The 18,410-nt window shown below is 40.4% G+C and overlaps 1 protein-coding gene across 1 annotated transcript in view; it reads right to left on the minus strand.

The window, feature by feature from the left end:
* The window catches only part of LOC109000361 (ankyrin repeat-containing protein At5g02620-like), a 34,601-nt gene continuing 16,191 nt past the window's right edge, over window positions 1-18,410 (minus strand). The window contains exons 4-5 of the mRNA XM_018977195.2: window positions 7,296-7,825; window positions 1-705 (exon numbers count right to left, since the gene is read on the minus strand). Coding sequence (XP_018832740.1) covers window positions 79-705; window positions 7,296-7,825 — 1,157 coding nt within the window. The 3' untranslated portion in view covers window positions 1-78. The remainder of the gene's footprint in view (window positions 706-7,295; window positions 7,826-18,410) is intronic.

The following is an 18,410-nucleotide window of genomic DNA, read 5'->3' on the forward strand; positions in this document are numbered from 1 at the left end:
TCATAGAACAGAGGAAGATGACGTCACACAGATAAATTTATGAGTACTTTTTGCCTGACAAGGACAGTGTAGATCAGTCTAGTATGCATAGAAATAAGTAGTGAATCCTGACAAAATATAGATGCCGATAGCATGGCCCACAAAGAAGAGACAAGCTATTCCAGTAGCCAAAGAAGCAAGAATCGGGTATTCATGAGCCACGACTGCATATAAGCTTGAACCATAAGCTATCACCATTCCATAAATAGCGAATGGAATTAATATCTGGGAAAAACATATCATTGCTCCGAATACAACTGGAACTCTTTTCTTTATAAAAGCCTCCATGAGGAAAATCATTGAGGTAGCTGAGAAAACAAATGCAAAGGAATTAGACGTTACAAATATGCGGAAAGCCAGCTTCTGAATTGATGTTGTGCCAGCTTTCTTGTAAGGTGCGGTGAAAATAGCTGCAAAGGTGACAGTGGCAACGAAAGTGGCTACCACTAAGGCAACTCGAGCGTTATCCTCAGCATAAGAATAAAGTGACTTTAGTTTTGTTTCCCCGTTCGTAGATAAACCGTTTCCTTCATGTTTTGCTATTTCATTACTCTGGGTTCGTGGTTCTCCAGTCCCAATGGTCTGCACTTCCATACTTCTGCCAGCCACTACTCCTCGCAAACTTGGTAGAAAGCCTCTAGCCTCCAATTTCGGGATGACCGTTATCTGTGAGTAGTTGAAACAGTCAAAACTGATTAGAAAGGCTGTATTTCATGAAGACATTACGCGGAGATGATGAAGTACATTGGTTTGGACTATGTGATCAGGGAATATATAACAATCAAACAAAGCCTGTGGTGAGAAAGAAGAAATTAATTTTCATTTGATAAAAACATGGAAACCAAGACTTTTTTTTTTTTTTTTTCCAAAAACAAACATAAGAACATCATGTTTTATTAGAAATTCATTAGTTTTCCTTTATATGTACATTTACATTTCTGCCCTTGTATTTTAGTACATATAAATACTTCTTTTTAATTGTAAATAAACAACAGAAAATATATACAAATCGAATACATTTTCTCCAATTATCTCTCTGTTCTCGAACCCTAGCTCTCTGCCTGTTCATCAACTTGATCACAAATCCATGGCAAAACTCCAGTTTTGTCATGGTATCATAGCATAAACCGCTGCTCTGCGAGATTTGTCATGAATTCCAATTCTTTTGATTTGGATTCTTCTTCTTCTCCTTTTTCTCCTTCTCTCGATAACCCCTTAAATCCTTATTTCTTACACCATGGAGAAAATCTTGGTGTTATGTTTGTTACCAATCGTTTAAATGGTGATAATTACCATTCTTGGTCACGATCCATGTCCAAAGCCATCAGTGTGAAGAACAAGACTGGATTTATCACCGGAATTCACAAAAAGCCGAAGTGTAAAGCAGATCCACTCTATTTTCCATGGATTAGGTGTAATGATATGGTAGTTTCATGGATCCTCAATTTAGTGGCAAAGAACATTGGATCAAGCATTCTCTACATTGATAATGCCTCCGATATGTGGAAAGACTTACAGGACCACTTCTCACAAGGTAATCATCCACGAATTTTTCAATTACGTAAGGCGATTAGTTCCTTAAAGCAAGATTAGAAGTCTGTGAGTGATTATTACACTGAAATGAAATCATTTTGGGATGAGCTAGCAAATTATAGGCGATTGCCACAATGTTCTATTGAAACCCTAAGGTTTTTTTGAAGAAATTCAACAAGAGGAGTATGTAATGCAGTTTTTGATGGGGCTAAGTGACTCTTTTAATGGTATTCGAAGTCCGATACTATTAATTAACCATTTTCCTTCTATGAACAAAGTCATATCCTTGGTCTTACAAGAAGAGAAACAGAGAGAGATTACTTTGGAGACTTCTGTCCCTAGCCTTGAATTGGTTGCTGCTTTGACAGCAAAGCCTACGAAAATTGGTGCTAATGCTTATAAGCAAATCAATTATCGAAAGGATAAACTTATGTGTAGTCATTGTGGATACACAGGTCACACTTCTGAAAAGTGTTATAGGATTCATAGCTTTCCTCCTGGTTTTAAATCCAAAAAAGGAACTAATGCTTCAGCCAATCAATCTTCTTCACCTATGGGTAAATCAAATGATGATGCTCTGAAGTTTTCTTTGTCTCAAGATCAATATCAGCAGCTACTTGCCATGCTCAAACCACAATCTATTTCATCATCAGTGAATCAAGCCAGCTCTGGCATTTTACCAACTCCACAGCCACCTTCCATTGATCATTTTGCAGGTAATCTCGTGGCCTGGATAATTGACACCGGAGCAACAGACCACATGGTCAGCTCCATTGATCACTTTTCTTCCCTAACTTCTAACCTTTCTTCTGTTGTCAAATTACCAAATGGCCATTTAGTTCCCGTTACACAAATTGGTACTATCCAACTACTAGACAACCTGACTTTGTGCAATGTTATTGGTGTTCTTGATTTCTCTTTTAATTTGATATTTGCCAGTAAATTAACCCGTGACCACTCATTCTGCCTTGTTTTTGTTTCCAATCTCTGTTTCATTCAGGACTTGCCTACATGGAAAACGATTGGGATGGCTGAGGAGAAGGATGGCCTTTATTACTTAAAGCAAAGTTCTTTGGTTGGTTCTTCCATTTATTCTATTTCAATAAATCAAAATGTTAGTATTTGGCATTATAGGTTAGGTCATATTTCTTTTTCCAAATTGAAATTTCTCAACAGTAGTGCTTCAGATATACATATCTCAAAATCCAATAATTCTTGTACTTGTACATCTGTCCTTTAGCTAAACAAAAAGGTCTACCTTTTCCTTCTAGTGAATCAAATTCGGTTTATCCATTTGAATTGATTCACTATGATTTGTGGGGACCATTCTCTGTTTCTGCTTTAGATGGTTCAAAATATTTTCTTACAATTGTAGATGATTACTCTAAAACTACTTGGGTATATCTTCTACAACATAAATCTCAAACCAAGCCTTACTTGCAATCTTTCTTCCAATTAGTTCAAACTCAATTTAATTCTCAAATAAAGAAAATCAGAACTGATAATGGGACTGAATTTCACATGGCAGAATTTCTTTCCTCCCAAGGTGTTATACACTAGAAAAGTTGTGTTGAAAGACCACAACAAAATGGGGTCGTCGAAAGGAAACACCAACATTTGCTAAATGTTGCTTGTTCCCTCAGATTCCAAGCTTCTTTGCCATTAAACTTTTGGGATGATTGCATTTTTTCTGCTGTCCATTTAATAAATCTAACACCTACTCCATTACTCTAACATAAATCTCCTTATGAGGTTTTGTATTCTAAACCTCTTTCTTATAATCACCTCAAAGTTTTTGGTTGTTTTTGTTTTGCTTCCACCTTGCATTGCAATAGATCTAGATTTGATCCAAGAGCAAGAAAATGCATCTTCATTGGATATCCTTTTGCTGTAAAAGGACACAAATTATATGATCTTGAAACACACAAAACTTTCATATCTTGTGATGTTGTGTTTCATGAACATATATTCCCTTTCTCTTCCACTTCTTTTCCTGTTAAGCCTTGTAGCTCTTTCATTTTTCCTAAACCAGTTTCTGATTTTCCAAATTCCATATTTTCTCCTTTACCTTCTTCACAAATACCTTCTCCCAATTCAGTAGAATTATCTCCAATTTCTACATTTCCAGATTCATCATCTTCCATAGATAACTCTCATTCAAATTCCAACAATTCCAGTGTTCCAATTCGATAATCTACAAGAATAAGAAAACCATCAAGATACTTGCATGACTTTCATTGTCAGCTGGCCTCTCAACATTCATCACAATCTGTTTCTTTGCAGGACAAGTCTTCAGGTATCAAATTTCCTATTTCTAATGTCATTTTTTTATGATAAACTCTCTAGCTCTCATAAACACTTTGCTTTCACCATTTCTTCTATTTCTGAACCTCAAACTTTCTCACAAACAAACCAAATTCCTGAGTGGCAAGAAGCTATGATTGCTAAAATCAAAGCCCTTGAGGCAAATAGAACTTGGACTCTCACTACTTTACCTATGGGATAGAAGCCGATAGGCTGTAAGTGGGTTTACCGGGTTAAATATAAAGCTGATGGTACCATTGAGAGGTACAAAGCTCGTTTGGTTACAAAGGGGTACAACCAAATTGAGGGACTTGATTTTCAGGAGACTTTTTCTCCAGTTGCTAAAATGAGTACAGTGAGATTTCTATTGGCCATAGCAGTTGCCAAAAATTGGCATTTACATTAATTGGATGTAAATAATGCTTTTTTGCATGAAGATATAAATGAAGAAGTGTACATGTCCATTCCACCTGGATATGCCAAACAGGGGGACTCTAGAGTTTGTAAATTACAGAAGTCTCTTTATGGGTGAAGGCAAGTCTCAAGACAATGGTTCTCCAAGTTATCCACATCCATTAATCATAAACGCTCAACCGTTATAAATGGCTAAATATAAATAGGTTCTTCCTCAATATTATTTGCCTATACTATAATCAGAATTGCTCAAGGCATTCTTAGCCATAGCATGATTAGCTAATCCATTAGCCCTTGGTGTGAAGGAGTGTGAAGACTTGGAGGGAAGAAGGAACAAGAAGTTAACATTTAGAAGTGGAGGAGATATGATCTCTACTCTTGAGACCTATAGAAAAAAGCTCTTGCATGGGATAGGTGTAGTTTTGGGAATGTACAGAGAGTTCTAAAACTAAAATAGAAGGAATTTGCTTATTTACAGAATACCCGTCAAACCAAAGACGGTTTTAAAAAGTCGAATCAGCTTAGGCATGAGATTAATGAGTTGTTGGAACAGGAAGAAATCATTTGGAGGCAGAAGTCAAGAGTTTCATGGCTAGTTATCTAGGGGCCCTGAACAACGTACATATTTTTTCACCATAATGCTTCACAAAGAAAGCGAAGAAATTTCATTAATGGACTCAAGAACATAGATGGGAGGTATTGTGAGGTAAACAACATGGCAGCAGAGATCCATTCCTATTATCTCAAGCCAATGAGAGAGAGGTTCAAGGTAGTAGTGCAAGCTATCCTGGCTGCACAATGAGCTGCTGCAAACTACTAGACACTCTTTGTACATAATTTGAAAAGGGAGAGGTGATGATGGCAACGAGCCAAAGGGAGGAAGTAGTGGAGTGTGCAGATACTGTTGAAGCCCTAACATCACTTAGAGGGAATTGGTTAGTAATATAGGCATGATTTGTGTGGTGATATTGGAAGGAAACTACTTAACTATTATTGAAGCTATAAAGGAAACCTTGCCTAACTTGTTGAGAATAAGGCCTATAATTGACCACATGTTTGGCAACACATAACATTTTTAAACTTCACAAAATTTCTAAAATTTCTCATAACTTCGTTCTCAAACATTAATACTCAAACATAAAAAAATTTTGCATAACTTTTCATCTAATCAATACCTAAACATTACTCAAACACAACAATCAATACAACTTTTACAAACTTCAAAATAAAAATAATTTTAAAAAACTATATTTAAATAACTTTTTAATTTTATCTATCAACTTTCACAAACTCTAATACAATATCTATTTTAAAAAAATATTTTTATTCAACATTTTCTCTCTCCTTTCCCCAAACCTAATCTCAAACATGTTCTCACAATTCTCAAATATTTCAAACATTTTTGGCATCCAAACATCCAACATCATGAAGTGCACGCTTCATGTGGGTAGGAAGGCATTGAGACAATGTATCTAGTTGCTCGTCAAGCTAGAGGTGTACATGGAAAACATTTTTGTTTGGTAGAATAGTACTACTCCTGATTTTATTTTGCAAAGGGTTCTTATAGATTCTCATTTGTAATGGATTCTAAGATTTACTTAGTAATGAAATAAATGGATTTCACTAAAAGCTTGCGGGAGGAATACTTTTGCTGCATTTGGGATTTTTAGGCCCCGTTTGGAACTTGGATTGATATCAGTTTAGTCTAATTTTAAGTTGAGTCTAACATTCAAACATCCAACTCTCAAATCACTAAACTCATTTCAATTCAAAACCTCTTTATACGTGGGACTCACAACTTTTTTTAACTTAACACCTCTTTACACGCAGGACCCACAACCTTTTTCAACTTCACATAAATACATCTAAACTTATCTTAACATCCTAACACATCTAAAATCATCTTAGGTGGGCCTCACAAAACTCACTCCATCATGTCAACTCACTACCATTCATAAAAAACTCAACTCAACTCAACATCCAAACGGGGCTATAATCTCTAGATATCATACCAGACTTCTATTTTCATGCCACTGAGGATTCTCCCGAACTTCAGCATTTGTCTGCAAATGCTATGCACTCACAACCAAGAAACCTCCATTCCCTATACACCTTAATATCCATTTATCTACGTACACTATCACATAAGCTTATTAGAGATACAAGAGCAAGGCACCAGCTGTAGCAATAGACATAGCAAAGACATTTATTGGAAAATTAAGCATCAAGTCCATGTTTTAGCCCAAGAGGTCTTTCCTAGTTGGAAACACAAGACAAGATCACTTCTAACAAAGACATTTATGATGAGAACAAAAACGTCCAGGTAGTCAGCTTAAAAATGGGTGCAACAAGCATTTTGGTTGACAATGGGGTAAATCTTGAAGCATTTCCAAAAAGGCTCACAAAATTCTCCAAAAACTGGAAAATAGCCGAGAAGTACAAGCAAAAATGGCTCACAAAGTTTTATTAAAATCCAAAATCGTCTGATAAGAATGCATAATAATGATGATTGACAACCCCATCATTTAACTTGATGTGTTGTTGTATAGTAATGATTTCTTATATTATCACGAGAATAAATTTTTCACATTGAAAGATTTTTGTACCTTTTTTAGCAAATCACTTGTAGCATGCACATGTATATAATTATATTTATGGAGAAGTTCTTTATCTATAAAGGGATCTCATAAAAGTAAAATCATAAACTAGGATAGTTTGATGTGATATATAATATTGTAAAGTTCTTTTAACAGTAAGATATATCTAACATATCACATCATGTTAATTAAGTTAGTTTATGAGTCTACTTTTGTGAGCTTCTTTATGGATCTAGCACTTCTTTTATACATATATATGTATATGGGTCATGGGGTAGTTCGTTAGGAGTGGATCCGTATGATATGAGGCATATGTCTCATAATAGGACATGTATAGGATAGGATACGTGTTTCCTATGCAACAATTTATAAGAAGAATTTAATCTAAGCCAAATCCATCAATCATACCTTTTCAAACCATTTAAGCTTTATTCTTGATCTAATAATGTCAATGGGCGTTAGGCCTTCATTGTTGCTAGCCCCTCTGTCCACTCTTTTATCACGTGACAACACCCATGCCATTCGAGGTGATAAATCGATGCTGGCCAGATGCATAGGTGTGTTGCCACTGCTATCTCGCTTATTTATGAGATCTACAGGTAGTGAGCGAAGCATAAATTTCAAAGCCTTGACGTTTTTTCCATTTTCCACAGCAAGATGAAGAGGCGTGCGGCCTTTATTGTCCAACAATTCGCATGTACTTGGCAATTCTGAAATTAGTTTTCTGGTTACATTGAAGTGACCTTGCTTTGCCGAAATGTGGAGACCAGACATCCCTTCCTTGTCCTTTTTGTATGCCGCGGAACGATTAGCTTTCAATAACAGTTCAACGGCTCCCACATTGCCAATGTATGAAGCATAGTGAAGAGGAGTCCACCCAAACTCATCAGCTTCAGAGGCCATAGATGGCCATTTTTCAATCGCCTTCGGCAGAAATTCTACGGGAGAGATATCGATAGAAATTAGCCATATATCACAACGGTTTGATTTAGCTTGACAAAATTCAAGATTAATGTAACAGAATATGCTTTAAGGTGTTACGATCCCACATTGACTAAGTATGGGATTAGTTGATGGTTTATAAGCTCCTAGGCACCCTTCCCTTGTAAGCTAGTTTTCAAGGGTGAGTTCTACCTAGTGGGTTCATAACAAATGGTATCAGAGCTTAAAAATAGAATGAAACTGACGGAAATCATCCGCTTCGTGCGCTCGTGCGTACTAGAATGAAACTGACGGAAATCATCCGCTTCGTGCGCTCGTGCGTACTTCATGCGCGCTTCATGCGTGGAAGCTCACTGACCCAGTCATGCTCACTGACCCAGTCACGCTGCATGCCTTCTTCAAGTATCAGATCATCCCAAATATTTGGGATTTGGTTTACGGAGTCTTGTGGAACGACGTGGTCTATCATTACTTCCCCCAACAAGCGGATCCTTGTCCTCAAGGTCCAGACGCGGAAACATTTCCTTCAGCTTGGCTATTGACTCCCACGTTGCCTCCTCGGCTGGAAGGTGTTTCCATTGCACCAAGCCTTCTTCAACCAACTAAGTTCCTTGCTTGAGCCAGCGGTAATCTAAAATAGTTTGAGGTTCTAAGATGACTACCCCATCGTCGGAGAAAGGTGGTAGCTCAACTCGTTTAGTTTCAGCCATCTCCTTGTTGACGTCCTCATTAAACTGGTAGCATTTAAGTAGCGATACATGAAACACCGGGTGAATGCGTGCTTCCTTCGGCAACTGTAATTTGTATGCAACTGGCCCAATTTTCTCGAGAATCTGATAGGGTCCGAAAAAATGGCTAGCAAGTTTTTGGTGGACCCGTTTAAAGACCGTTTGCTGGCGATATGGATGTAGCTTCAAAAGCACCCAGTCACCGATATTGAACGTAATGTCCCTCCTTTTTTGATCTGCCAACTGCTTCATTCGATTTTGCGATCTCTAAATTAACCTTCAATTGCCGTAGCAGTTCATCTCGGCGCATGAGTTGTTGGTCAACTTCGTGTACTGGGGAGAGGCCATCGTTGTACGTCGGAATAGAGGGTGGTAACCGCCCATACAGCGCCTGGAAAGGAGTCATTCCAGTCGAAATGTGGTATGTTGTATTGTACCAATATTCAGCCCAAGGTAAGAAGGAACACCATTTCCGTGGCCACTGATGAACAAAACATCGTAGATACTGTTCGACGCAACGGTTGACGACTTCCGTTTGGCCATCCGTTTGTGGATGGTATGAGGAACTGAGCTTCAGTTTGGTGCCCGACATCTTGAAGAATTCTTGCCAAAAATTGCTGATGAAAATCGGATCCCGATCGCTAACAATTGACTTGGGCATCCCGTGAAGCTTGATAATGCCTTCGACAAATTTTTCTGCCACATTTTTTGCAGTGAAAGGATGACTTAAGGTGAGGAAATGTGCAGACTTACTGAATCTGTCGACAACTACCATTATGGTGTCTCTTCCTTGTGAGGTCGGTAACCCTTCAATAAAATCTAGGGAGATGTCGTCCCATACTTGGCACGGAATGGGTAGTGGCTGAAGGAGTCTGGCTGGAGCCAAGGTTTCTGTTTTAATTTTCTGGCAAACTTCACATCCTTTTACGTAATTCTGCACTGCTCCATGCATCCCCGGCCAGTAAAATTGTTGTCCCAGCTTCTTAAATGTACGTAAGACACCCGAATGACCCCCCACCTTGGTGTCATGCATCTCGTGCAGTAATTTAGCCCGTAAGGCTGTGTCGTTCGGAACAATAATCCTGCCTTTGTAACGTAAGAGTCCTTTGCACCATGTATACGAACTTCCAGGTTGTTCCGTGGCCATACGGCTTTTTGCCTGGATGTAGGGGTCCTTTTCTGCAGCTTTTTTAATTTCTTCCCACAAGCTAACTTGCGGAAAAAAAATATTTTGAAGGACGGGACTGCCCTGTTTTCGAGAGAGAGCATCAGCTGCAGAGTTTTCTTGGCCCGGTTTGTATGTAATTTCATAATCGTAACCCAACAGCTTAGCGACCCATTTTTGCTGCTCTGGAGTTGCTATTCGCTGTTCTAAAAAATATTTGAGGCTACATTGATCGGTCTGAATATAGAATTTCTGGCCTAGAAGGTAAGGCCGCCATGTACGTATGGCTTCGATGATAGCCAACATTTCCTTAGCGTACGTCGACCATGATTTCTTGGCCACTCCGAGAGCTTGACTCATGTATGCCACTGGCTTGCCACGTTGAGATAGAACTGCTCCGATGCCTTCTCCCGACGCATCCGTTTCAATAGTAAAAGATTCAGTGAAGTTTGGCATGGCCAATATAGGAGTGGTCGTCATGGCCCGTTTGAGAGCAAGAAAGGCACGTTCAGCTTCCTCGTGCCATCCGAATTGCCCCTTTTTGAGAAGATTGGTGAGAGGTCTAGCTATTATGCCGTAGTTTTTGACGAACTTCCGGTAATAACCTGTCAAGCCTAAAAAGCCACGTAGTTCCGAAATGTTAGTGGGTTGTGGCCAGGCTATCATAGCAGCAATTTTATTGTCATCCACTTTCACGCCTTGGCTAGTGATGATGTGCCCCAAGTACTCCAGTTCTTGCTGCCCAAATGCACATTTGCTAGATTTTACAAAGAATCGATGCTGCCTCAATATTTCAAAGGTTTGCCTTACATGTGATAAATGGTGATCCCGATTAGAATATCATCAAAGAAAACTAATATAAATTTTCTAAGATGCGGACGAAAGATGGAGTTCATGATAGCTTGAAATGTCGAAGGTGCGTTACATAAACCGAACGGCATTACTAAGTATTCGTAATGACCATTATGTGTCCGAAAAGCAGTTTTATGGACGTCACTTGGTTTAACTCGTACCTGGTGGTGGTAAGCATGAGGGCTCTATGAATAGATCAGAAAATTCCTGCAATAATTTTTGCATGCTTGGATGAATATTCATCGGTGGTTCCGCTTGAGCGATCTGGAAGCATAACGCAAACAGCGTTTGACTGGGGCGACATTCCTTGGTTAGCTCCTTGAGTGACGCGGCTTGGATGTCTTGCCAGTCGACGCCGATTAATCTCCTGGGTTGGTTTTCCCATAAAAATTCCATGGTCAACTGTTTCCAGTCGCATACCAAGGCACCAAGTAATTCAAGCCATTGAATCCCCAGTACTACGTCCAAGCCTGTGAGAGGTAGGGAATAAAGAGTTAAGGAAAACACAGTGCCCTGCAAATTGATTTGTACCCCCTCGAACCTTCCTTGACATTTAAGAGATTCTCCATTGGCAACCCGAACGGGAAAGGTCTCTGTTGGTATCACCGGTAATCGCAGCAAGTTAGCTAAGTGCTCACTCAGGAAATTGTGAGTCGATCCGCTGTCAATTAATATAATGACGTCGTGGGCACCGATTCTAGCCGCTACTCGCATGGTCTTGGGCGCTGACCAGCCCGTTAATGCATGCAACGTAATCTCTGGTTCTAGATTCTCCTCCTGGTGTCTTCCCGTATTTCTTTCTTCATTGACTTCATCACAGATAACATTGTTATCGTCCTCGTAGCCCTCCAACATTAGTATCCGGGGCCCTTGACATCTATGACCTGCAGTAAAACGTTCATTACAATTGAAACATAAACCTTGGAGACGTCGTCGCTGCATTTCCTCCCAACTCAGTCGTCGAACTGGAGCGACATGTGCTGCCCGATTTGCTGGTGGAAGAACTGGGGGAGCTCGTAATGGAGGGGCAGGTCGTAAGAATCTCCTTTGTCTCATTAGTTGATCATCTCTCATCCTTGCAAAACGTATAGCATCTTTCAAGGTTTGTGGTTTAAACATACGGATTCCATCCGAAATTTCTGTCTTCAAACCACCCATGAAGGTGCCCACCAAAGCCTTCTGTGTCCAACCTTTGACCCGGTTGCCTAATTGTTCGAATTCCCGTTGGTAATCACGCAGGGAACCCGTCTGCCGAACACGGGATAGAGCCTCGTCAAAATCTTCGCAGTCTGATGGCCCAAAACGCGCCCAGAGTTCCTCTTCAAAATCGATCCACGAAATAACTCGACCTTCATCTTGAAAAGTCTTGCGAATCCATTGCCACCACTGGTTGGCTTCTCCTTCCAAATGGTAAGATGCTAAAGAAACCTTTTGGTTGTCGGGAGTATATTGGAACTCGAAAAACTGGTTTACACGGTTGAACCACTCCGTCGGATCATCTCCTGAAAATCGCAGAAATTCTAATTTTGCTGTTTTGGAGGATACCACAAGTCGTCCCCCATTGTGACCTTCACGGTTTTGATTACCTTGGTTTGGAGGTTCTTGGTTGGCAAGGAGCACATCAGAGAGACGGTTAAGAGTCTCTTCAACGTGTTGCAGTCGATCCGCCATGCCCAGCTCCATCCGGTGTAGCCCCTCTTGAATTTCACCGAGTCCAGCCTCTAGTTGTTCAATTCTCTCTTTATTGGTTCCCATAGTAAAATGAACCTGGCTCTGAGGCCAATGATAAGTCCTAAACACAGAGGATAAATTAAATATGCTAAAATAGTTGTTCTCTTTGGGTGAGAAGGTACCACAATTTGACTCAACAATATTCGATGATTCATTAATAATTCTCTTCTGCTTAAATAGCAGAATTACACCGAAATAAAAGGAAACAATAATGAAAACTTGCGGACTGACTTGTGGACTAAGAATGGAAAATGCAGACTGACTTGCGGACTAAGAACCGAAACTACTGCTCATGAAACAGAGCCTAAAACAGAATAAAACAGAGCTTAAAAATAGAATGAAACTGACGGAAATCATCCGCTTCGTGCGCTCGTGCGTACTAGAATGAAACTGACGGAAATCATCCGCTTCGTGCGCTCGTGCGTACTTCATGCGCGCTTCATGCGTGGAAGCTCACTGACCCAGTCATGCTCACTGACCCAGTCACGCTGCATGCCTTCTTCACGTATCAGATCATCCCAAATATTTGGGATTTGGTTAACGGAGTCTTGTGGAACGACGTGGTCTATCATAAGGATTTCTTCCTTTTAATTTATTCTTATTTTATGAGTTCAAATATATATATATATATATATATATATATCATTGATTGAGGGATCCATTATAGTTATAACACAATCAAAATGCGAGTCCCATTTTAGGTCGGATGCGTGCATTAATAAGTAGTGTATTAGGTTAGCTAAGAAGTGAGCATGCAAAAAAGAAAAAAAAAATTGTTCTATTTTTATTGTTTAGTTGTATCATTTTGAAATGAGCAATGATACCTACACAATGTATTTCATAATATATTTCACAACATATATTTTAAAGTGATGATATTTTTGTAAAATGATGTTACTTTTATAAAGCATTTTACTATATTACCCTTCATTTTAAAACATGATTGTGTAATGCATGTATTGTGAAAAGTGATGTGTGTTTATCAATTTTCTTTCGGAATTGTGTTACTATTTATTCTTAGTTTCTATTTCATAAGAGCAGAATATTTCCCATAATAATAACAGTGACAAAATAATAATAATAAAATAACTGAAATAAGTAAATAAAAGTAAATCATATATCTGATGGTGGATTTGAGATATTTAAAGAGTATTGAAAAGTTAGGTTTGATTATTAATTTAAAAGAAAATAAAGTAAAAGTTGTAGGAGCTCAAATATAATGACATGAACGAATTTATTATGTTTCCAACGTAGTGATCGGTACCAAAGCTTTATTTTTTTGAATTTTTTGTGGACGGACTCAATGTGTAAGATTTTAATAGTTTAAACTATCACTATAACAAAATAGGATTTTTCCCGCAAAATGTTTTTCGAAGACAAACCTGCATGGTGGGAAATACTTGGTTGATGTTACAAAGTGGGTTCGTGGAAAAAGAATCAGATCACTTAAAATGGTTGTAAAAAAGGGTCTTTTGCCACAAATATATTTCGCCGCAAAAACAAACCCCTCATATTACACGGCTTGTAACATGTGCAAACCCATTTCGACGAACAGCACGGTGGGAAATTTCCGTGTGGCGCGCATTCTCTCCATTTCCTCCGATTTCAGTGGGGAAATTTCGTCTCTCCTTAGACCAAATCTACCAAATTTTCCCTCTGCCTCTCTTATTTTCTTCCATTTCATGAAATCCTCCTATGATCGACCATTTCCATGATAGGTCAATTAGGGCTTAGGGGAGATAATTTTGCAGAAAGGAGAGGGTCGGCGTACACGAGTTGGTAACAACTCCCATGGCTTGCATCCACCACGTTCAACCCTAGAAGACTCGGTGGAGCTTCCAAAGTCGCCGACCTCGTGGATTTTCTGGTGGCTAGTTGGACCTATGCTCTACCGAGGGCAGCACATGGTCATGTGGCGTCACTGCCTAAGAGCACCTCGTGGGTATGAGCATAGGGGTTGCCGCGGTTTTCAATCGGAGTTGTCCACTGACTGGTAGATGTCGTCACCACCCTCAAAGGTTCTCTCTCAGCCCACACCTGTCACTCTAGAAACCATAGTTTTTAATTCATGTTCTAGTTTTCAAGGTTCACTTTGGAAAGCAAAATCTCTCCTCTAATTGTTCCTTTTGCCTGCTGCTTTTCCATATTATTCAATTCGTTTTCTTTATCTTATCTTAATGCACGCATGCTTCTGCATCAGCTGCTCTAATTTGGCTTTTGCATGTCACTGGACAATTTCATTGCCTTTCTTTCCATTTCCCCTCGAACTAAGGCTAATTTTAAACATTTGATTCGTTAGATTCATTGCAAATCTTATTTTTTTACTACCTGGTACTTAAACTAATTTATTTATTATTTTTTGGATTACTTTTGTGCTTTTATGATAACAAGATCACAATCTTTTGCAGACCTTCTCCAATGAGACAAAATATTTGGTTATGATTTGGCTGGTCAACGAATAGGATGGGGGAGACTATGACTGTAAATTTTATGATCTCATCTGTAAAGGGCCTTTTGGACACCATATGGATGTAAACTGTTTATATGCCACGAGTCTGCCACGGAACAAATTGGTGGAATTTTTGTTTTCCCACTAAAGATAGGCTTTTTCCCATGAGTGTCACTCCCGGAAAAAATTGCTATTTGTTGTAGTGTATATACATGAATTTACTGTAATGTGAACTCCCGTGATTTTCGGAATTATTGTGATAGGGCTGAAAATATAAGGAATTAAGTTAGGGTTTTAGTATTGCGTGCAGTGGGTATGTGACCAGTAATTAAATGCTGTTGTTAAGGACACCATAAGGATTAAATGGAAAATCTTTGGGGATATTACATGCTCAGAAAAGCTGTTCAAATATAAGTTTTTAAAGCGTTAGTAAAAAATATCGAATGCCTTGTTTTACTACTCACAACATGGGAGTTTGGAGGTAGCCTAAGTTAACCAAATTTGACCTTATGAGTTCTTTCGATATTTAAGGTGGTTAAATATATGTGAGTCAAGAGAGAATAGAACTGGTTTGAAGTCATTTTGGATTATAAGGAGTTAGATACTATTTTTAGAAGTAATAAAGGTCAGAATGTAATTTCTACATGAAGAAGTACTTGAATTTTGTGTAGGTTGAACTATCATTAAACCTTATTAGTATAAATTAGTGGCATGTATATTACTCGGGTGGTGAGATTTGAAGTCAACTAAACTCCCAAAAAGAAATTACGAGATGAGTAAATAAAGTGGAGGGACACTTTTATCCCCATCACCTGGGACTGCCATTAGGGCTGTGCAAAAAAGTACGTAACTCGGTCCGTCTGTAAGACCCGACCGGACCCGACCCAAAAAAGCGGTTTGAAATAGCTTGCGGGTCGAACCCGCTGAAACCGACTTCACGCTTTCACAATTGATCTCAAACCCTAGCTGCCATTCCTCCCCATTTCTCTCTATCGTCATAACCACTTGCAGTCGATTTAAAGCACGAGTTGGAACATGTTATACAGATTGTTGATCCATTGATCAACCACAAGGAAAATCCTCAGTTTTATGCCAATTTGGAAAAACAAAAAGATCAAAACAGAGCATTTCATCTTGGAATAAAACCCAACCTTATAAAATACACGAACTAACCAACGATTAAATTGAAGAAGAAAAGCAAGGCTTGCTTGCATCAACGGTGAGGAGCTCGGTCCGAGCACCATCCAGGAATCCCCATAAAACCCATATCGGATGCTCTGCAAAAAATGCTCATTTCATCACGGGTCTGATGAAAACCAACATGAAAGTGACGAATGCAGCACCTGAGAGGAGAACCCAAATTGATATCAGGGGGTTCTTGTGGCCACCACTGTCACCATCACCCGCGAGTGCCACAACTAGAGCCAGTAGGATCCACGCAGCGATGTTGTCAAACGCAGCTCCAACCATGATGAGCTCTCCCACTCTGTTACGGTTGAGGTTATGGTGAGCTCCAACCATCGCGACCCGTCCCTTCTTGTCGAACGCAGCGATGTCGTCGACTTCCCTGTTACTTGTTAGTTCCTCACACTCTCGCTTTGTCTCTGCATTTTGTGGCTTCAGATTCACATCAATTTCGTTTGTATCTCAATCTCTTGAGATTAAAGGTCTTATTACTCATCAAACTTGGGTCGGGTCGGGTCAGTCCGCTTATTTTTTGTTCTGAGTGACGGGTCGGGTTGCGTTGGTCCTAAATACTAATCGGGTCAGTCGGTGCTCATCCCTACCTGCCATGGTTGGTTGAAGCCTACTAATACGGTCCATTAACCCGACGAGCAAGGAGTATATAGTACACCCGACCTTCGAGGATCGTGCTCCGGAGTCAAGGATAAATATGGTAACCGCTACGTATAACAAAAAATTTCATATAAAGGGAAAGGGCGAGGTACTCGTCCAAGGATGGCAATTATTTCCTTCTATTGATATAGATTTTGGTCCTAATAATCAGGTTCCCGAGATTAGAGGAGAGAATCGTGCCGTTATTTGATCATCAATGAATAAGATTCATTCCTATATAAAGGGCCAAAACTAGCAATTCTAGGTAATGCTTTTTTCCGATATATTTCCATAGCAGTTCTCTCTATGTTGATTTCTGACTTAAGCGCACCACGTGTGAAGCCTAGCCCATGTGAAGCCTAAGTCTGGAAATGCATGTCTTTCTAGTGAGGTGGAGCCCAAATATGTGGATTAAGTGGGTTCTTTTTAGTGTGAGTGGAGGGAAGATTAGGGCCCAGCCTGTGTGTGAGCCAATAAGTAGATGAGAAAAGCCCAGCCCTCCCCACTAAAACGGAACCATTTTGTGTAAGGGTGAGAAAACCCTAAAAACTTTCATCTTCCTCTCTCTTTCTCCCTTGCGCTGCACCCCCTCCTCGATTCCTTCTTCCCCTTTGCAATCCATGTCTCTGTTGTCCATCCCCTTGCTGTCACCGCCACCGTCTACATCTCGCCACCTCCCGTCTTTGATAAGCCCTCTCCCTCCCTCCTTTCGATTTCTCACCCTTTCTCTCACCATCTTCATTCTATTTTGAAGTCTTTCCCCTAGTTGTCGTCGATCCCCTCGGAGGAGCACCATGCCGAGCCACTCAGATCTGCCATCGCATGGCGTCCTCCTCGCCCATGCCACTGTGCCATCGATTTCTTTTCCCAAATTCATCACCCTTTCATATTTCAGTAGTTCTCCCTCTCTATTCACTCCCAGTTCTGTGATTTATGTTTTGGCCGATCACCACCCACTACCGTGTTGAGGCCCCTGTGCCAAATGTCGCTCCCCACCATCTGAGAAGACATGGCCCACACCGTTTATCTCGGTCCCTGCCCCTACATTCGTCTTTATCTCTACTCCGTTGTCTACCACGCCGTTCCCCATCGTCAGAGAAGACATGGCTCCGCCACTCGCCACCATGGTCTGCCACCTCCAGGAGCTCTCTAGAGGTCGTCTGACCATCGCCTCATGCCTGCCCCTCTATTTGTCCTCTTTCCCCCTCAGATCTACCCAACCCATTCCTAGATCCCTCCTTTAAGGTTCTGCGCCGCCTACCACCACCATCCACTGCGAGTTTCCTCTCCTCAACCCTCTGTCTTTCCCTGTCCTTACATTTGTCTCTATCTCTACTCTGTTGTCAGCCACTGTGCCGCCACTGCCCCTCATCAGTTGGCCTCCTCTCTCACTATGTTCATATCTCACCCTCCCCAAGTCTCTCGGTCTCTATCTCACTCCCGATCTCTTTTCCCGTAAGTTAAGAAATCTTTGCCTAAGCTCCGCCACTCGCTGCCGTGGTCCACCACCTCCAAGAGCTCTCTAGAGGTCGTTTGACCATCCCTCACCCTTGCCCCTCTATTTAGCCTCTTTCCCCCTCAGATCTACCAAACCCATGCCTAGATCGCTCCTTTAAGGTTCTGGGCTGCCGCCTTCCACCACCAACCACTGCGAGCTTCCCCTCCTCAACCCTCTGTCTATGTAGGATCTGCCACCCCTTTGAGAGAAACCCCACCGGTAGCCCTCTATTACGATAGATCCACCTGTACTACCTTGCTCCAATGGTACCCCGCTTCTGCTCCACCACTTTTGATGCCACCTCAGAGCTATCTGCCACTTG

Source organism: Juglans regia, chromosome 11, assembly GCF_001411555.2.
Source record: "Juglans regia cultivar Chandler chromosome 11, Walnut 2.0, whole genome shotgun sequence".
In the NCBI taxonomy this organism is placed as follows: Eukaryota; Viridiplantae; Streptophyta; class Magnoliopsida; order Fagales; family Juglandaceae; genus Juglans; species Juglans regia.